The sequence below is a fragment of the Falco naumanni genome, chromosome 2 (assembly GCF_017639655.2).
Source record: "Falco naumanni isolate bFalNau1 chromosome 2, bFalNau1.pat, whole genome shotgun sequence".
NCBI classification, from domain to species: Eukaryota; Metazoa; Chordata; class Aves; order Falconiformes; family Falconidae; genus Falco; species Falco naumanni.
In genome coordinates, this window is record NC_054055.1 from 114,541,324 (window position 1) to 114,560,706 (window position 19,383).

Below are 19,383 nucleotides of genomic sequence, written 5' to 3' on the forward strand. Positions count from 1 at the left end.
TCAATACCAAACAACCCCAAGCCACATACTGCAGATATGGCCAGCTTTCCTGAATCCCAACAGCCACAGACCGACACCTCCACAGGGCTGTGTGTTACAGGACAGAGCTTGGAACCAAAGAGAAAAGAAGCTCCACGAGGAGCTCATCAACAGGAAAAAATCTTGACTCTCTAGAAGCTGTGTGGCTTCTGACGGAGAAGACTGGGCTCAGCCCCAGAAGCCTTGGTAACGCCAACCACGGGTTTTGAACCTCAGCAGCCTGTGTTTTTTCCCTCCTCCAAGCTTTGAGACTGCCTAAGCCTTTTGCAGCAGCCTAGCTCCACTGACCGTCAGGTGTGAATGCTGTAAGAAGAGCCACACATCAGCTACCTCTGAACTATTGGAAGCTTCATTTATAATGTCTGGGTATTTCCCCTTCTACTAGCACCACGTTTTCCAGCTGCTCATAAACCTTCTCCAGTTGTCTGTACTTCTGGAAAACTCCAGTGCAGGTAGGGTGGCCATTCTCCATATGAAAAATTCACCATTATTTGAGGAGTTCAGAAAACCCAAGAATTCCATTTGGCACAAGAGGATGAATTAAAGGAGAAATGCCCCCACCATAAGCACCCCTGCACAAGCAGACAGTAGCAATTAGAAAAGCCAGACCACAGCTCTGAGAAAAAAATCAAGATGTAGGAAGCACGTTTTCTTTAGCTCAGTCTCATAACCAGCTTGGAGAGCCAAACTCTTTCGCAAGCACCCTTCTTCTAACCTATGTTGAATATGTAAAGCAAGGACACCAGACTTACAGCCAAGTGATTTTCCACTCCAGGCACATGGAACACGATGAAAGTAAATTTGTGGGTGTTTGTGCTTGATTTGGCAGAGAAAAAAAATGAAGGAGGGACTGTGTTTGAGGGAGGGTATCAAAGATCAGAGCCAGATGCTCCTGCACAGAGCTCTGGATTTGCAGGAAATTAAGAAGGTAGAAAAGGTGAGGCAAAGGCTGTGTTTGAAGTGAGAGTCAAGGGGTTCTGAAGCTTACAACCATCCAAGGTGCTTGGGGGGAACTACAGCACATGCCAAAACCACACCACAGTGGCCTGGGGTGCTTTCATTATACAAAGCCTGGGAGAGCAGAGGCTGTAAATGTAGCTTCAAAAGGAGCTTCATCTTAAAGTCTTAGCTCTCAGGGCCTATTAAACATTTATGCTGACTACCACTCCTACTCTTTGCTTCAGAGAAAGCACCCGAAATAACCTTTGCTACAGAGCGAACTACTACAGCTCTACCAGCTGTGTAGGAGACTAGCAGGGAGCTGTGAGAAACAACCAGAAACAGTGTTGGAACAGCATGCTGATGTCTTTATTCAGTCAGCCGGGAAAGAAGCAGGAAAATCTGGTCTGGAACCTGAAAGGGAAGACAGAAAACTGTGCTAGAAATAATGGGTGGATTAGCCATGCAGAGATGGCTGAGACTGAGTGAGGCCAGTGGAGGCAAATACAGATCGGCAATTTTTGCTTTTCTCTTACTTAAGGTTCACACTTTTGGGGGAGTCTTCAGACTAGTCTCCAGTTTTGGATCTACGACTACTGCAGCTGTGAGAGAGACTGTAGAGGAAAAGGAAGGAAGCAGACCCTACACAGAAATCAAAAGGAAGACAGGAACCCTAGGAGAAGATGGAAAGAAGTTGTTAATTCCCCTGATTTGCTTAAAAATCTTCAGCTGTGCAGCAGGAGTTTAGGATGAAACAGCCAGAAGTACTCAAAATTTTCATTCTAGGAAGCTGTTACTACTAATAGCAGGTAATAATACACACAACATTCATTTATTCCCTTGTAGTTCACTCATACGGTCACTCAGTTACCCAGTTGGAGCAACAGTTTGGAGGGACAACCCCAGCTGCACACTCAGTAGAGGGTTGTGCTGACACACTAGCAGCTTCCAAGCAGGTGTTCAGGAAGTCCCTCAAAGTCATTTATTTCAACGGATGCACACACAACCCTGCAGTCCGTGTCCACACGTAGGAGCCCCTGCCCTCCAGTCACACAGCCTATGGTTGATACCAGCATTCACTTGTGGCCTTGCACAGATCGAGCAGACGCTTGGTGCCTGGAGTTTAGCAGCTCCAGGACTACCAGTCTCCAGAACTGATCGGTCCTTAGCACACCTTCATGCTTCTTCTCAGCACGTGCTTTTCCTCTTCGGTCTGTTTTCTGGCAATTATTTCTCCACCCAAACCTACAGATACCTACAGGACCAACCCAATTTCAGACAAAAGAGGCCTTTATGACAAGTTGAGTTGGCGGCTTGTGTGGCTGATCACTCAGCGTTCGCTCTATAGGTAGAAACTCAACATAAATGTGGCTCCTTTCCATTAACAAGCAGCCACAGCACCTCCTCCTGGAATCCAAAACCACCAAGCTGGATCTGGGCTGGGAAAGATGAAGTTTTAGTGTTGACATCTGAATACACAGACCCCACAAAGAGGGGACAGGCCTTCCCACATTCACTTTAGGGAAGAAACATCCATCGATCGGTCTGGATTTGTGTTAGGGTAGTGTCTGCTTAGCTCCAGCCCCTCTGTCCTACGTTAATTTGGCTGCTTATCAGCCTGGTGATTAAATCCAGCACCGGGTTAATGAGCCTGACTGCTGAAGGCTGGCCAAATACGAGCTGACCCAAACACTAGGCAGAGGGAAGCTGTGAAGACTGTATTCTTAGAAACCATTTTGCAAAGAGAAGGCCCTACACGTTACAGTGATGGCACTCAACCACCTGTTCTCAATCCTGCTGTTTCTCTTTTTTCTTACAGTCCATGTCCCTGAAGCCGTAGAGAAGTTGATACAAATCAGTCTAAACCTTTATATTGTAGCAATGAGATTCACAGCTTAATCATGAACAATCAAATGGCAACAGCAGGCGGGCGTGCCTGGAGGAGGAGCCCTTACAGGCTGAACAAACTGCTTGGTGAATTCAGGTGTCCAGGGAAGTTTCCCCCACTAAAAAAATGACAAATCACAAAGGGATTGAGGGCCACCAGGTACACAAGATCTGCATAAGACTCCTGGCATCCCTGAGGCTCACGCTGGCTGGTTACTCGGAGGGATGCAGGCTCAGCCCTTCTGCGGGCAGTGGGGCAGCACAGCCCCCACCAACTCTGGGCCCCCTACACCAGTGCCTTTATTTCTGTTAAGTTACAAGAGCCGTCTGCCCTCACACACACAGGGCCCTGGAGTAAGGCAGGGTCTCGCCGCCACTGAGGCACGGCGGGAACTACAGCTCCCATCAAGCCCGCTGCTGCCGCCATCTTTGTGCGGGGCTGGAGGCGGCCGCCGCCATCTTTGTTGGGGGCACCGCCGCCCGCCCGCCGGCGGGTCGCGCATGCGCAGGGCGGTGCTGGCGGCGGCGGCGGCGGCATGAGGCGGGCGGCGCTGGCTCTGTGGGCGCTGGCTGTCGTGTGGAGGCTGGAGCCCTTCGTGGCGGGTGGTTCGTCAGGTGAGGGGTGCTCGGGGCTCCTGGCGTTAGCCTGGGGGTGAGGGTGTTGCGGGGGATGGCGCTTTGAGGCCGGCGGGGAGGGTTGGTGGCCCGGGCCGGAGCCCGCGCATCCTGTGAGGGCGCTGAGGGATGCTCGCCGCCTCCTTTTCCTCATCTTCCTCGCCAGCAGCTCACCCGGCGCCCTGTGGTGGTCCCCAAGGCTTCTCCCGGCTTCCCTTTCAGGCCGGGGGCCACCACAGGGTGCCCGACCCGCTGTCCCTTCCCCAGTCCCCCTCAGCTCTGTGACCCCTTTTCCCAGCCCATGATGGCCCATCTTTCCCCCCGTTGCTTTAGGCATGCTGTCGTTGGGCTGGACTGGAGCAGCACTACTGGTGCGTTGCTGTTGCCAGCTGGACCAGAAGTGCTGTTCGGGTAGCTGTTGTGGTAGTTTGATGGATTAATTCCTTTAGGTTTTCCTTGCTGTGTGTTTCAGGTGCTAAATGGAAAACAATAACTGACCAAATTAAGAAAGCCGTGGAGGTTTATGAGCCATGCGTAAAGGGGAATTGCAGCTGCCACCAAAGGTGAGAAACTGGTTTCCTTCTGACTGCACAGGCCTCTGACTACATGAGGGAATGCTTTTGCTGGCACTGATGGTTGGGAATTACCTTAGAGTCCAAATATTCTCTAGCAATTGCATCTGCAACTATCATAGGTCATGGTGCTTGCAAGGAGGTTATTACTGGCATCACGTGAAACAGGTTGACCTCCATAGTTCCAGCAGAAAGCGTGTCCACCTGCAAACCGATCACACTCCTTGTTGTCTTCCATGATTGAACATACGCAATGTCAGCATTTCATATGTGATCATGCAATAAACTACACGCGTAGCTGGTGACATTTCTGTCTTAACAATCCACTTCTGCCTTCTCTCTCAGTCCAGTGTTGTTGCTAACAAGTCTTTCTCATGGGCTTTTAAAAGTGGAGGAAATCAAGTATCTGCGAAATATTCTAAATAGCAGGATTAAGGAAAGGTTGTTACAGAACACAGATTCATTTGGTGTGACAGTGTCGTACTTCTTAGCACTCTTTCTAGGCAGTTTGGTTCACTGCCTGTGAGAACTGGAGTGATGGTGGATGTTTAACTTGACTTTTACATCACCAAAGCATGATCCAAGAGGCTCATTCAGGAAGACGCAAGTCCTGTTTATTTTTTTTTATAACTGTGGAGCATTATGTATAATGCCAGCATTCTGGCTTGAAATGGTGGCCTGTAGTGAATTTAATGCAGAGAGCTAGAGGCTTATATGTGATGCAAGAACACTGCAGGCAGTACAAGTGATGGCTGATCTCTCTTGTAGATGAAGCCAAATCAAGCTTCTTTTCTGTTTGTAATGACAGAGCATGGGTGCAGTGTGGTGAACATTACAGGTGCATAGGTCGTCATTGCCATTGGGGCAGGGATTGTAGGACTGGGGCTTTTTGATACCTTTAAGCAGTATGTTTGTTTAAAGGAGAAGAGGGAATTCAGGGAAGAGTCAACACCTTCTGCCTTTAGGATTCCAAATGCAGAAACACAGATGCTCAGCTTTAAGCCTCCTATTTAAAAGTACCAGATGTGCTCACACATTTTGGGAGTGAGATTGAGTCCTATATTGGCTTTTAGTATGAGGTGAGTCATATTGGGCAACTGTTTGTACACTCTGTTTGGAGGTTTTGGTCTTCAATGCTCTTGAAATACTGATGAGGAAAAGTCTCTTCTAGTTTAGCCTTCTGTTTTTTTCCTGAGTGCCAATTCAGATACAGCCTAAAGACATTAAATAGTTAAACATACACTCCACCATCTCCTGCCCACCTTTGGATAAGAACACCTTTGCAGGTGTTTACAACCTCCAAATCTGCTTCAGAACATGATAGTTGATGGTAATACGAAGTTGTGGTTGCTGTGGGTCTCGAAACCTAGTTTTTACTAAAGCAGTATTTCATTTAAGGGTTATTAAGGAGTGCTGCTGTAGTGACAGGCATTACAAATGAATCCAGGAATATAATGCAGCACATACGCAGTGTGACACTTAACGTCGTTCATTTTGAGAGCTGGTTTGAAGGTATGTAAATATGCAGCAGAATGCTGAAAGCTGGTACTTTATGTATCAGATTCTATTTATGTTTAGTCTTCTGTGACTCAGTGGCCAAGAACTGAAGGTTCTATCTTGTTTGTCACTACCTTTCAGTTGTCACTTAGGTTACAATGACATGGATGTGCCATAAAACTGCAACTTTCTTCCTGTTCTCAAGCTCATTGCATTTGCATCTCTGCCAGACTGCTTATCCTGTGGTCGGCCCATCTGCACAGTGGCAATTCTTTTCGTAGTTTTACTGTTTCCTACCTGATTATGAAATAGCAGAATTGTGGAGGTTGGACAGGAACTCCTGAGATCATCAAGTCCAATCCCTGTGCTCAGGCAGGTTTTCCAGGACTCTGTCCGATCAGGTTTTGAGTATCTCAAAGAACAGAAGCTCTACAGCCTCTCTAGGAAACCTGTACCAGTGTTTGACCACCCTCACAGTGGGATCGCTCCAGCAGTGTTGTATTAAACTAAGCCATTGATGCAGTGTCTACCAAAAGGTGGGGAGGATGTCTCCATAGCTGTTCCAGTCTGACAAATTTCATTAAATGCTCCAAGCAGCTAGATCTGAAGGCCTTTAGGCTAAATTTATATAAACTGCATCCTTCTCCTGCATTTTCTTAGATTCATTAGGCTTATGTTTTCATACTGCATTCCTGGAGCTCACTGGTCATGTGCAGATGTCACAGAACATGTGCTACATAGGCCTGTCCTCCTGGGCTGGCTTTCACTGCACCCAGCGTTATTGGGCAATGCTATTCCTTGCAACTAGACTCTTACCTTCTTTTTTAATGTCTAAATTGCATGATGTTGTGTGAGGAATTTGGTCTTGGTGTGGCTCATAATTTGTGGAAGGCCAGAGCACAAGCTTCACAACTCAAAGGTTAAGTGACCTGATGGCTTTTACCCATAACCTGCCAGGGTATGTAAGGCTCTTTCTGGGAGAGCAGCTGGAGTTATCCATGTTGATTTAGCCCCAGAGTCCTGTGCTGGGCTTTCTGTTTGGGCAAGCAGTATGTAGATAGTCAAAAGAGTGAAGCTTGGACCTTTGAGTCTCTGAGTAACAGCTCTTCCAAGTGACTTAAGTTAAATTCCTCATTATGTAGCACAGCCATATGTAGCAGAGCTCCTGGAAGCTACATGGAGCTTGTTCTAGCTAGAAGTCTGTTCTGTATACTGCGGTAATTTAATGCAGTATCCTCCCTGTTGTACATAATAATGGATGATTGTTTTGTTTCAGTGTCTGGAAGCAGGACCTGGCTCTTTTTCGAGGTGGCATTTCCAAAGAAATAATATCCGATGTGGTGAGCAGGAAGCTCGGGACGCACTACCAAATCATTAAGAACAAACTGTACCGTGAGCAGGACTGCTTGTTCCCTGCAAGGTAAGAGCTGTGCAGAAGATCTCATCTCCCTAGCCTGGGACACAGGGGTACTTCCAACACTGCCAAGCTGGAAGTCACTGAGCACAATGATATGTCAAGAGGTCTGAATTCCTTATCAGAGCAAAAGCCTAGAAAATTATGGTTGTGGCTTTAATATAGCAAGGCAAAAGTGTAATTATTGCATTTCAGTGTACAAAGGATTGGTTGGTTGTGGGATCCAAGAGAAAACTGCAGATCTGGCCAGATTGAACAGGATGGGTTGCTTCGTTGGTGTCTATGCTGCATTGGGGCTTGGAGACTGCTATAGGCGGTTCCCAGCCTGCATCATCATATGTCTCTGATTCACCATCTCTTCCACTCCTGCACAGAAAGGCCTGCAGGAGGCTTCAGGGTTCTGCCTTCTCCTTATAGCTCTTTGCCATATGTTGTTTCTCCACAGATGCAGTGGAGTTGAGCACTTCCTTATGGAGATCATCAGCCGCCTCCCTGACATGGAAATGGTGATCAATGTGCGAGACTACCCCCAGGTCCCCAGGTGGATGAAACCCGTTATCCCAGTCTTCTCCTTCAGTAAGGTGCACACACCTTTAGAAGCTGAGTGTTTCTGAGACATGCATGTCCTTTCTTTTGAGAACATATTTTTAAGTATTGTTCCCCACAGATTTTCTGTGTCAGAATTGCTTGCTCTTTTTCGCTTTTTATTTCCTTTTACTTCCAGTTTTGTGGTGGACAGACTTGCAGATTTATTCAACAGAACACTTTTCCCCCTCATTAGCTCCTCTTCCAGGTCAAAAAATGTACTTCTGCCACAGTGAAATGGTGCACAGCGGGATGGGATATGTGCCGGCATCACTGTCATTTGCTACAGTGCTTCTGTTAAAGTCGTAGCAGTACTTTATCAGCATTGCTAAGGATTTTTGATTATCAGTCAGCTGTCACACAGTTAATCTCATTTAATGTGAATATATTAGTCCTCTTTTTTGGTACCACAGATAAGTGTTTCTTAATTTCTTTTTTGTGATACTGCTATCTCCTGTGAACCCTTTTCCCCTGGATTTCCTCTTCCATCCGCAAACATGCACGCACACACATAGACATTCGTTCTCTGTTCCTGACTCAAGAGCCTTCACATATGTTTTCCTTCCTCTCCCATTGTTAAACCTGACTGTACTGTAGCTTCTTACCCTTTCCAACAAAATATCGTTACACCTCAAGCTTCACCTAATCTTGTTTTGCCTTAGTGTACACCCGACGTGCCCAAATCCTGCACCGTTGCTACCTAACCTTAATCATGTCCTTGGCTGAAGCCCAGCAGAGAGTAAAATGCAAAAAGAAGCAATAAACCATTTGCTCCTGCTAGTTCAGGCCCTATCCTGTTTCTGCTAACTTGTAGCATCTTACTCTGAACACAGGTGTTCAGCTCATGCAGTCTGAACCATGATAGGATCCATAACTATTGCCTAGTCCCCAGCCATCCTAGAGCTCTCTCTATTCAGTACAGCACTGCAGGCACTGTCACTCAACAGCCGTGTTCACTGCCAGATGTAGTAGCAGAGCAAGCTGTCTTGCCTCTTGACCGTCGCACAGCCTTAACTCTAGCCAGCAGAATCCAAAATGATGCAGAGCACGTTCTAGGAACTTAACTTTTGCAGCCATGTTCATTGTCCTGCCCCCGGTGCTTTGCAAGACCCTGTAAGAAACTGAGTTCTCTGGTCACCGTTGTCCAATATCTGAACTGTAACCTCAGCCCTATCCTTAACTGAAACCCAGTGACCCAGTCACACCTCCCATGTAACCAGCCAGTGTTAGGAAGGCTCCAGGATGCTGGTCCAGGGTGATTTCTAGGGCTGAAAGCACAGGGGAGTGAAGGATTGTCCTATTCTGCATCTCAGAAGGCTGACCCTGGGGTTGCGGTGGAGCTGTCATGTTTTTTTATCAATGCCTGTTTCTAGCAAGATTGAGAAGGAGCAGATCATAAAGGCACATGCTCATTTAAGTTGGAAGGGACCTCAGGAGGTCACCCAGTCCAACGTCTCACTCGGAGCAGGACCAACTAGATCAGGGTGCTCCAGGCTGCGCCCTGCTCAGCTCCGAGCGTCCGTGAGGACAGGGTGTCCACAGACAGCGTTTGACCTCTGTCAGAATGAAAACGTGTTTCCCAGTATCTAATGGGAATTTCCCTTGTAATCAAAGCCTGTTGCCTCTCGTTCCGTCCCGGCGCTTACGAAAAGAGTGTGCCTCCATCTTCTCTGAACTCTCCCGTTAGGTAGTAGGAGACGGCATTTAGATTTCCCCAGGCTTCTTCTTTCCTGTGTGTGAACAAACCCATTCCTCAGCCCCTGTTTATACGTCATGTGCACCAACCTCCTAACTACCTTGGTGGCCTTGGACTCTCTCCAGTATCTTCAGGTGACAGATAGGTGGATAATTGTATAGGTTTATTACTAGTGCAAGGAGTGGCCTATAGTCTGGTTTTGTGAAAGGGTTTAGTCTTAAGTGCTGGCCTTCCCTCTGATTATATGGGGATTTAAGCATCCAGATGGGAGCGAGGAACTGAAATTCTTACATGATCTGGGTATTTATTATGGTGAGTTGTTACATGATCTCTAGGAGGGCTGGAATGAACTGAAGTGTTGGAAACCTTAATGTCAAAGCATCTCTAAGTGCCTCTATCTCTGAGAAGATAATGCTGCCCCTTAACTTACCATCAGTAAAAAACACTTGTAGCTATACATAGGCACAAACCTTTAGAAAGGTGAGTGGAGCTCAGGTCTTCTTTCTGGTTATGAATTGGCTATGTTGTGGACCTCTTTTTGTCATTTTGTGACATGAAAGTCCCATGTTGTCATGCAGCAGGACACAGCCTTTTTAAAACCATTGAAACATTTCAGTAATGGGTTGTCTTCATCTGAACCCCAGCAACACCATGGTGACCACAAAGCTCTCACGGCTGCTTGTGGAGCAGTAGCAGAGAAAGCTGACAGGACTCCCAGCAGGCCTGTTCGTTACTGGTGGGCTGTCAGTAAACTGGATTAGACATGACTTGATTCTTACATTACTCTCCTTTTTCTTAAGACACCTGAATACAATGATATTATGTATCCTGCCTGGACTTTTTGGGAAGGAGGACCAGCTGTCTGGCCAATTTACCCAACAGGTTTAGGGCGCTGGGACCTCATGAGAGAGGACCTCAGAAGGTATGTTTTGGAAATGGTTATGTGTGTGTGTGTAGGTTTAATGGAAGACAGACTCACAGTAAAAGCTGTCCAGCACTGAGCAGCATTGGGCCATTGGTCTGTTGGCCTGTGATCTGTCCTGCTGCCTCTCATTAGCTACATACAGCCTGACTGCTTTATAAGAATTCTCCATGGAAACCTTGGATGATGTAACTAGAAGTTATAATTAGCTTCTCTGTTTCCAACACTTTAGTGAGGAATACAGAGGACAAAATATACACAATCTTCATGCTGTCAGGGCTAGATTACTATCATTTTCGGTGGGATAGGGCTTGTCAATAAAAGTAGCAGTTATCTTTTGCCTGCAGAAATCTCCCTTGACACATGGAAATGTTTTCCTTTGTTTCCAACTACTTCGCTAGGAGCTGTGGTTTTTTCACTGCAGGGATGATCCAGGATGTTTGTATAAGCTTCTGGAAGGGTAAAGGAAAGCCATCTTTAGATATGCTTTTACTTGAGTATTATTGTGCAATAGAGAAACCTGGAATCGTTCCCAAAATCAAGAGTTGTTACTGGGCTCAGAGTAAGACAAAAGGCTCCCAGTCAGAAATGTCGTCTTTTTGGCAGGATCTTTTGCTGTTAGCAGAATGAGGGGCTGTTTCCCATGGAGAGTGACAAAGTGTGCAGCAGCAAGTGAACATAGAAACATAACAAGAAAAAACACCTTGGTGTCAATCACTTGGCATGAGAATGCAAGGTTGAATGTTTCCCCCTTCAAAATCTGAAGTTCGATGGGACTAGTCATAGCAGAAGCCTACGGTGATATAATACAATGAAGTTCCAAAACATTTACTTACCCTTGCTTTCTCAGTGAACCCCACTTGTGTCACTGCATTATAAGCAGATGCAAAGCTTGACCTGCACAGATCAGTTTGGGGATCAGGACCTACATGTCAAACCAGATGCAACAGAAAAGTGCAACAAAGGGTTCCGCAGAGGGAGGTGGGTGACTCCACTGACAGAATTAAACATGCACCTATTTTGAAGGACTTGCTTAGATTGAAAATGGAAGTTATTTGGGAAAACGGTGAACCCCTGTGTTTTAAATGCAAAACACCAGATGGGGTTTTTTTTGTTTGTTGTTGGTTGATTGCAGTTTTGTAATGGGAAATGAGAGTGGTTAGAAACTCTCTAATAGTCTATCCATATTCAATGAAGTACAGAAAAATAAAGCAACAATACAAAAAGCGGATTCAAATTTTAGGTAAATTTTAATACCCTTAGAGGTTTGGTGAGGGGATCATATGTAATTCATCATTTTGACTGAAAGGTATTCTGAAAAGTAGCCTGTGTCATGTTGCCTTAAACACAATATTCACAGGAAAACCTGTTTCATTAAACCTGGCTGCTATAATGAAGAAAGTGATTTCCATCAAAAATGAAGAATAATAAAAAGAGATCATGCTGTGAAAACTGATGAGAGTGCGTTTCATGGTTATATTAAGTCATTTATTGCCATTTATAAACAATATTTTCAGATCTGCAGAAAAATGGCCATGGACGAAAAAAATCTCTAAAGGCTATTTCCGAGGATCCAGGTGAGCATATTTTCCTGTAACAGGAGATTCTACCAACGTGCTGTGATAGCTGGCTGTATGCAGAAATTTCTGTATCTCCAAGACCTAAACAAGTGTAACCCAGAATGTATTTTTTAGATCTAAGGAAAGTGAGACATACTGTACAGCAGCGTTTCACCATTAGTGATTCTCCATAAGAATTGCAATTTGCAACTGTTTTATTATAGTAAGTCTAATATTGGAAACGGATGTTGTGATGGATTTGCTGTGTTGTTTATTAATAAGTAAACCTGTCACAGTAGGAACCAGCTTGTTTTGTTCTGAGAAGGGAACTGCAGGTGCATGATACAAATGTAAAGATTTGATACTGATGTGCATGTTTCTTGCCAATGTGAATACTTTATTCTTCACTATGAAAGTGCTTGACACCGAATTGGAAGTATTCTTGCTTTCAGTTACCTGAGTGGCGGGGGATAAGAAAGATTATTTTTGCCCTCTTTCCAGTGACAGTTTGAAAACAGTGTTAAACCCAATACTTTGTTCTTCCCCCACCCCCAGCAGGGAAGGATTTGGTATCTTACTAGGTGGGCTGAGGAGATGAGGAGTGAGTCTCAGGGATGTCATAACCTTGTTTATCTGTAGTGTTTTAAATTGGCGTCAGAGGGATCAGCTCTGAAGATGCTTATTAGCATCTCTTAGGTCTCTCTGACTTAGAAGGTAGTTAAAGTATTTGGCACCCATCAGGATACAGCCTGAAGGAAACAACATATCTGCTGAGTTGTCCTGAGAATTGCTTAAATAATGCTATTAAATATTTATTAAGTGAAATAAAAATGGCCTCGGATAATTTCGGTACACGTAACTCATTCTCTTCTGCTCATATACCCTTGGACAAAAATATACTGCATGGTAGGTGCTTAATAATGTTTTTGGGGCACATAGGCAGGTCAGCATCATAAAGAGGTAGGCTCTTGAGTCCTGTAGTTTGTTAGCTGCGTTGGGTCATGTGGATTGGCAATTACTGATAGCGTTTCTTTTGCAGAACGAGCCCTGAGAGAGATCCCCTCATTCTGCTGTCCCGAGAAAACCCAGAACTTGTTGATGCTGAGTACACTAAAAACCAGGCTTGGAAATCTGAAAAGGTGTGTGGGTGTTGTCTGTCTCCTGAGTGTCAAGGCCAGAAAGTGTAGCACTGCAAGATGGCTTTGATGAATGAGAAGCATCTTGTTGGAGAGTTGTGGGGGAGGTTTGTAGTTCCCTTGATGGCTGCACCTCTCTGATGGATGAAAGGAAGGAGTCTCTAGAGCCTGGCAGGCCAAACATTTTTCTTCCATCTACGCTTTTTGTTCAAGGAAACCAGCACACATAAAAAAACGAATCTATGCCAATCCCCTCCTCTTCCATTACAGCAAAATTAGCCCTGAGCTGCCTATGTGTTGTCAGTCTCTTTAAACCTTTGTCTGCCATCTCCATTTCTTGATCTTGTTGGTAACTTTCTGATAACTGTTGCTGATAGCTCTTCAGTTCCATGCTTTAGCATACAGTGCAGCTCTCTCCAGACAGTCTTGGCTAATCCAGTTACACTTGGCTTCACATAGTCCATTGTCCCAAGCTGTTTTCCACTCTGTAGCTGCCAACTAAACATTATCATTTAATGTGTTTGTGCTGGCATTTGCTTACAGGCAGTGTGTAATTTACTGAACTTTTTTTCTTGTTTGAAGGGCTAGGAATTCTTCATAATACTTCTAAAAGCCCGCCAGTGAAGGTTTTTCTCAGAAGTAGGAATGGAGAGTTTTGAGACTTCAGCTTTGTTTCTAATTGAGAAGGAAAACAAATGTGAAATCACCGTGTAAAGCTTACTAATTCTTTTTGTTTAATCCTCTTTATTTTAAGGACACCTTAGGAAAGCCTCCTGCAAAGGAAATTCCACTGGTTGATCACTGCAAATACAAGTAAGAGTTTTGATTACTAAAGCAGCTAAAGGTCTGTGGGTTATTTTTTGGTGTGGTGTAAGGTCTCATTTTGTTTTAAGGTCAATGCCAGCAACCAGCTCCATGCAGATAAACAAGCTCATGAACAGACATAAGACAGCTGAAAATCTGGAAGCTTAGGATGGCATCTTTCAGTGTCTGCTTTCCCCTGTCAGGTCAGGAGAAATAAAGTGCTTTGGGGAAAGTAAAGGTCTGAGATCACTAATAAACATATAGATAGATATTTTTTTTTAAAATCAAAAAGGCTTTCTATCAATTTTTCTTTATATCCCTGTACCAAGCTGTGTATTCAAAATGATTTTTTCAGTGCTACAGTGATAGCATTACTGTCTTCAAAGACATAAGGAACTAAGGAATCATGTCTTCATATGCATACTGGGGCAAGTGTTGCCACTGGATGTATATAGTAAAAAAGACAACCTGAAATATGATTGAGCAGATAGAGTATTAATTCATACTTTGTACGTTGTTTGGGAGAATGTGGTTTTGATTTACAAAGGTTTTTATTTTTTAACTACTTTAGGGAGGGGTTTTTGGTGTGATATTCTTGGGGGTTTCTCTGTAAAAACAAACTCTTAGTGTGTGTGCACTTCTGTGTCTGATGTTTTGCTTTTTCTTTTGCTTTAAAATTACCTAGTTATGATTCTGCCAGCTAGAATCTGCTGCTATAAGAACTCAGTCATTTGGCTGGATCTGTGTTTTTGTGCAAATGTGATTGACTTGTCTCATTTTATATTTCACTAGACTGTTGCCCAGATTTTTCCCTTCTGTTACACATAGACTTCCCAACTCTGCTGCCTCCTAAGCCCCTCGCGCAGTATAGGCTGAGACGTTCTCATACGCTTTTGTCGTAGCTCAGGGTCTGGTAGGGTCAACATGAGCTTCTTGCTGTTCCCTTCGGTGTAGGTGCTGTAGCAGGCTGTCCGAGAGCAGCGCTCAGCAACTTGGCTGAGGACACGGATGGTGGGAGCTGTGTCTGGAATTGTGCAAGAGGCATCTCCCTCCCTTGCAGACCACTGTTCTTGTTACACCTCTGCGTGTATCTGTTAAGTTCCTAATACAACGAGCTCCTCATCCCTGCTTTGAGCTCCTAGATAATACAAAGAATGTAAAATAGTTTCACATTTACTCCTTGTGACTTAGCGCTGAACTAAGTTTAGCTATAATTCCCATCTCACTCCAAATATATATAATCCCCATCTCGCCCAAAATAGCTTCATTAAAGGAAGAACTCCCTTCCCCCAGCCCAAAACGTTTGACTTCAAAGATTAGTTCTGTGTACTGAGGGGTTTTACCCACAGGAAAAACAGCTTTCCATGTAATTGGAGAAATGTGGGTTTAAAAAAGAAAGCAAGTAAACAAACAAACATCCCTCTGAGATACAGTTTGCTAAGAGAAATGCCCCCCTCCCCCTAAGTCAAGCCCACTTCACTAACTTGGCAGAAAATACTGAAAACAAAATTTTGGATTCTTTGTTATCTGCAAAGTCCATCTGTTGTGTGCTAGCCTATTTAACCTCCTAGGGTTGCATTCCCAAGTTAATATGAAACAATTAGATTCGGATTAAAGCCGAATCCCAGAGGAAAAAAACCCAACAAAAAACCACTGAGATACATGTGGCAAAGCAGAACAATGAACAGAAAAGCTCACTGCAAGAAAAGGGAGAATTGGGGAAAAATTCGTTGTGGTAACAGTCTCTGAAGGGTAGGGTCGAGTCACAGGATCGGCATCCCCGTTGTGACTTCCCGTGTCTTATTGGCAGTTGTCCGTGAGGCCTCCTTTGGTTTGTCACAGACAGGTGTCTGTATCGGAGGTAAAGCCTCGTGCCTTGCATTTTCTCCCTCGGTTCTCACAGACAGCAGAGGGTCACCCAGCACATCCTTAACCTCAGCTCACCTTTTCTGTGAGGAACTTCCAAGAAATGTCTTCTCTTTGTTTTAGTGACTGGTTTGTAGCTCAGTGTAAGGGAGATGCCCCCCAGCTGCTGCCGGGCTGACTGCTGCTTGGAGCCTGGTTTCTGAGCCGTTTCCTTACAAAATGCCAGGTGTAACTCTTTCCTTGCCCTTTTAAAGGTACCTGTTTAATTTCCGAGGAGTGGCTGCCAGTTTCCGGTTGAAACACCTTTTCTTATGTGGTTCACTCGTCTTTCACGTCGGAGAAGAGTGGCTGGAGTTCTTCTACCCCCAGCTGAAGCCTTGGGTCCACTACATCCCAGTCCCATCAGACCTCTCCAACGTCAGGTGTGAGACCCCGAGCGTGCTCAGCAGAGCATTGCATGCCACAGGGAAACACTGCTGTGTTTGGGAGGGCACTTTAGTTTGTGTGACACGAAGGAGTGCCTCCACTCCTAGGCGTCGGCAGAGGCTCTTGGAGGTCATGTTCTTTTCTCTTTATTACTGCCCCCAAAGAATCAGTTGCTGGTGTTACGTGGTGCAGTTTCACTGGAGTACGTAGGGCTGTCACTCTCACTGAGATCAGCAGGCAGTAAGCACTTAAATTTGCAAGTGGGCCCTGTGGCACATACAAGGGGGAGAAGAACTGACAACTGGGCCAAAACACGTGTTAGCTCCCAGATTTCAGCATGCTGTCCGGAACTGATACAGAACAAATGAGAAGGGCAAGTTTTTTCCATGCTCTGAAATGAGGAGGACCAGTCCCTCGCTCAGGTGTGGATCCTTGATCTCATCCTCCACAATGGTTTAGCTGAGGGACAGCATTCTCCATTGAACGAGTTGTTTTAAACCTTTTTTTTTTTTTCTGATGTTCATTTTAGGGAGCTGTTGCAGTTTGTAAAGGAAAATGATGCCATAGCACAAGAAATTTCAGAGAGGTAAGTTGTGTTCCTTTCTGGCTATCGGGTGGTCTTCTTCCAAAGCATTTTCTTACACAGCTTTTGAAGGGGTTGCCTATCAAAGATAACCCAGTGTTAAGAGGGTGCAGTAAAACTGATCTTCTGCCATAACAGCAGGAGGGTTGGAGGACTCCTAGCAGCAGGGGGAAACTGGAGGACAAAATCACACACTTAGGTCTTTGGTTCAGACGTGACCTGTGTCAGGAACCCCACCGAAAGCTATCAGAATTTGGGAGCTTTCGTCTCTGTGTGAGGTCACTTGGCCCCTGGGAGCTGTGCCTGCGTTGTAAGTGTTATGCATCCAGGCTGGCAGCGGCCAGTTTCTGAAGCAGCGTGTGTCCGTGCTGCTCAGGCTCCGTCTGATCCGTGAAATCTGATATTTATTATCCCAGGTAACAAATACCATCTTGAGGATAACGAAAGCACTGCAACCGTCGGAGCTGTGAGCATGAATGACAATTGTGAAATTAAAATAGACGGTACAGAGCAGTGCGTGTTGTTTCTCTTTTGAAACACGGAAGAGTGAAAGTTGATATACATATGAAACAAAACCAGAGCCTCTGGTAGGAACTGGAGACTGGTTTTGACTGTGCCTTATGTGTCTCTAGGGGACGCCAGTTCATCACCGAGCACTTGCAGATGGAGGATGTCTCTTGCTACTGGGAGCATCTGCTGTCTGAATATTCCCAAGCCTTGACTTACAAAGTGAAAAGGAGGAAGAGCTACAGCGAGATCACTTCTGAATGGCTGAAAACAGAACTGTAGAGACTTCTCTGTTTTTCTCTTCAGCTCAAACTGATCTCTGTGGAAATCTGAAGATATCTTCTTGTTCTCTCAGACTTCTTATCCTTTACATTAGAACTACAGAGGACAGCAGCAGCCAACTTTGAGATTGCTCCCAGGCAGCAGGACCCGGTTAGACTGTCGTCGTAAGAATGTTTAGTAGAATGAGGGATTATGGTTATTGATCGGGGTGGTTACGGTCATGTCTGGAAGAGGCTTGTTGACATCTACGACATAGTTACCACTGGTTTCTGACCCTAAATCCCATTCACTCAGTGAGAAGCCTTTCTGTTAATTTTACTGGACTTTTTTACCAAGTCCTCTGTACTTGGGGGCAAGGTACACAGACTGTCAGCTACGCTCAGCTGGGAAATACAGGCCCCCTTTTTCGGCCTCCACTGTTTTCTCACCTGTGTGATAGCACTTGGGATATTGGGTGTTCTCCGTCAGAAGCAGGTACTGGGATTTGGAGTAACCTTTCTCGATGGCTTAGAGCTTGTATTTATGTCAGGTTTTAGAGGTTGAGGGGAAGGCTTTGGTGTGCCATTGAAAGGACAAATGATCCTTCCACAGTTCAACTACCTACCTCATTGGGGAGCAGCCTGTGATGGTGGTGATGCCAGAGTGCTGAGCCTGAGCAGGAGTCAGGCAGTTGGCAATGGAGATAAAAGCGGTTCGTGCTCCGAGAGATGAGCTGGGTGCCCGTACAGCTGTGCAGGGTGAGCCCCTGGTAACGAGCTGCCACCGGTCGGCTGACCAGACATCCTCGGACCCTTCAGGAACCAGAGAAAGTATTGGCAGAGGTGGATGCAGCTTTTTTTTTTTTTTTTTTTTTACTCCAGATGTTCACAGATTCTCTGCTCTGATCCCCTTCTGTAGTCTTTCTAGGGATGTTTCTTTAGTTTGTTGCAGGGGTTGTTTGTTTTGGGGTTTTGTTTTGGTTTTGAGGCTGGTGACATGTCTGTTCATTTCAGTATTCACTTTTCTTTCCCCCAGCTGTTGCACTCCTCATCTCCTGCAGTCTGGTTGAGGGAATGTCTTCAGTCACACAGTGGCAGCTCCTCACGTTACTCATTTGGGGTTCAGTCGCAGGTTGCTTGCGCTCGCTGTGCTTGTGCCCGCTGCGGGCTGCTCGGCCTCGGGGGAGCGCCGCTTCTGAGCTGGCTCTGTGACCCCTGAGCTGAGGGGCCTGGTGGGGACCAGCATCTTCTCTGGCATCCAGAAGGGTGCTCAGAGGAGCGTGGGCAGCAGCATGGCATCGCAGGAGGGCTGCTGGCTGCCGGCTGAGCCCCCTTGATGGCAAAGCAGCCTCAAGGCTTAGGAAGAGCAGCACGGTAGTGGAAGGGAGCAACAGCTGATGGTCCCCTCTGCAGTCAGCTGGGGTCAGGGAAGGAGAAAACGACAAGGAGCAGTGACACCACGTGCCCTCATACACCTACCAACCTGCAGGGAGGCCTTGCACTGCTGGAGCCCCGTGTGGGGCTGTGGCTGCCCGTCAGCCGCGGGGTGCTGGGGCCGAGGGGTGCTGGGCCAAGGGGTGCTGGGGCACGTGCCGCTATGGTGGTTGCATTACCCCAGCCTGCTGGGGGTGGCGGTCAGGGCGTGAAAATAGCCCAGCTCTGGGGGAAGGAGCGTGCGAGGGTGGGCAGGGTTTTCTGGTGTTTGTGGGTTTAGTCGGTGGAGGGAGAGCGAGCGCTCCGCGAAACCGGTACAGCCGTGTATGGTATTTTTAAACCGTTTTTTAATGAAGTGCTTTTGGAATAAAACAAACGAAAATGAAGCTTTGCTGGCTGTGTCGTTGCTTAATAAAACACCGCGGTAGGCGGCAGCTGCTCTGCCGCAGCAGGCGAAGCGTGGCGCTCGGGTGGCGTTCGCTGGGACGGTCGCGGACTGGAGGGAGGGACGCGCGGGGCCGGGGCCGGGCGGTGCGGGGCCGCCTCCGGCGGGGGCCTTTCCCTCGCACCGGCAGCGCGGGGAGGAGCGAGGGGCCCGGGGGCGCAGGGCCGTGCCCCGCCGGGGCGCAGGGGGCGCTGCCG

General features: G+C 46.3%; 1 protein-coding gene across 1 annotated transcript; it reads left to right on the forward strand.

The window, feature by feature from the left end:
• The first annotated feature begins 3,379 nt into the window (after window positions 1–3,379).
• Window positions 3,380–19,127, forward strand: POGLUT1 (protein O-glucosyltransferase 1). Its single transcript, XM_040582950.1, has 11 exons — window positions 3,380–3,480; window positions 3,953–4,043; window positions 6,826–6,969; window positions 7,409–7,544; window positions 10,045–10,166; window positions 11,684–11,743; window positions 12,765–12,864; window positions 13,616–13,674; window positions 15,786–15,953; window positions 16,487–16,543; window positions 17,173–19,127. Exons 1-11 carry the CDS (start codon window positions 3,402–3,404, stop codon window positions 17,327–17,329), a joined length of 1,173 nt encoding a protein of 390 aa, XP_040438884.1. The 5' UTR covers window positions 3,380–3,401; the 3' UTR covers window positions 17,330–19,127.
• The last annotated feature ends 256 nt before the right edge of the window (window positions 19,128–19,383 follow it).

Excerpts from the sequence above, each read along its gene's own strand:
- POGLUT1 (XM_040582950.1), top strand. The coding sequence starts at position 3,402 with ATGAGGCGGGCGGCGCTGGCTCTGTGGGCGCTGGCTGTCGTGTGGAGG. Across the intron at positions 6,970-7,408 it reads GACTGCTTGTTCCCTGCAAG|ATGCAGTGGAGTTGAGCACT; the intron begins GTAAGAGCTGTG and ends GTTTCTCCACAG. Across the intron at positions 16,544-17,172 it reads GCACAAGAAATTTCAGAGAG|GGGACGCCAGTTCATCACCG; the intron begins GTAAGTTGTGTT and ends ATGTGTCTCTAG.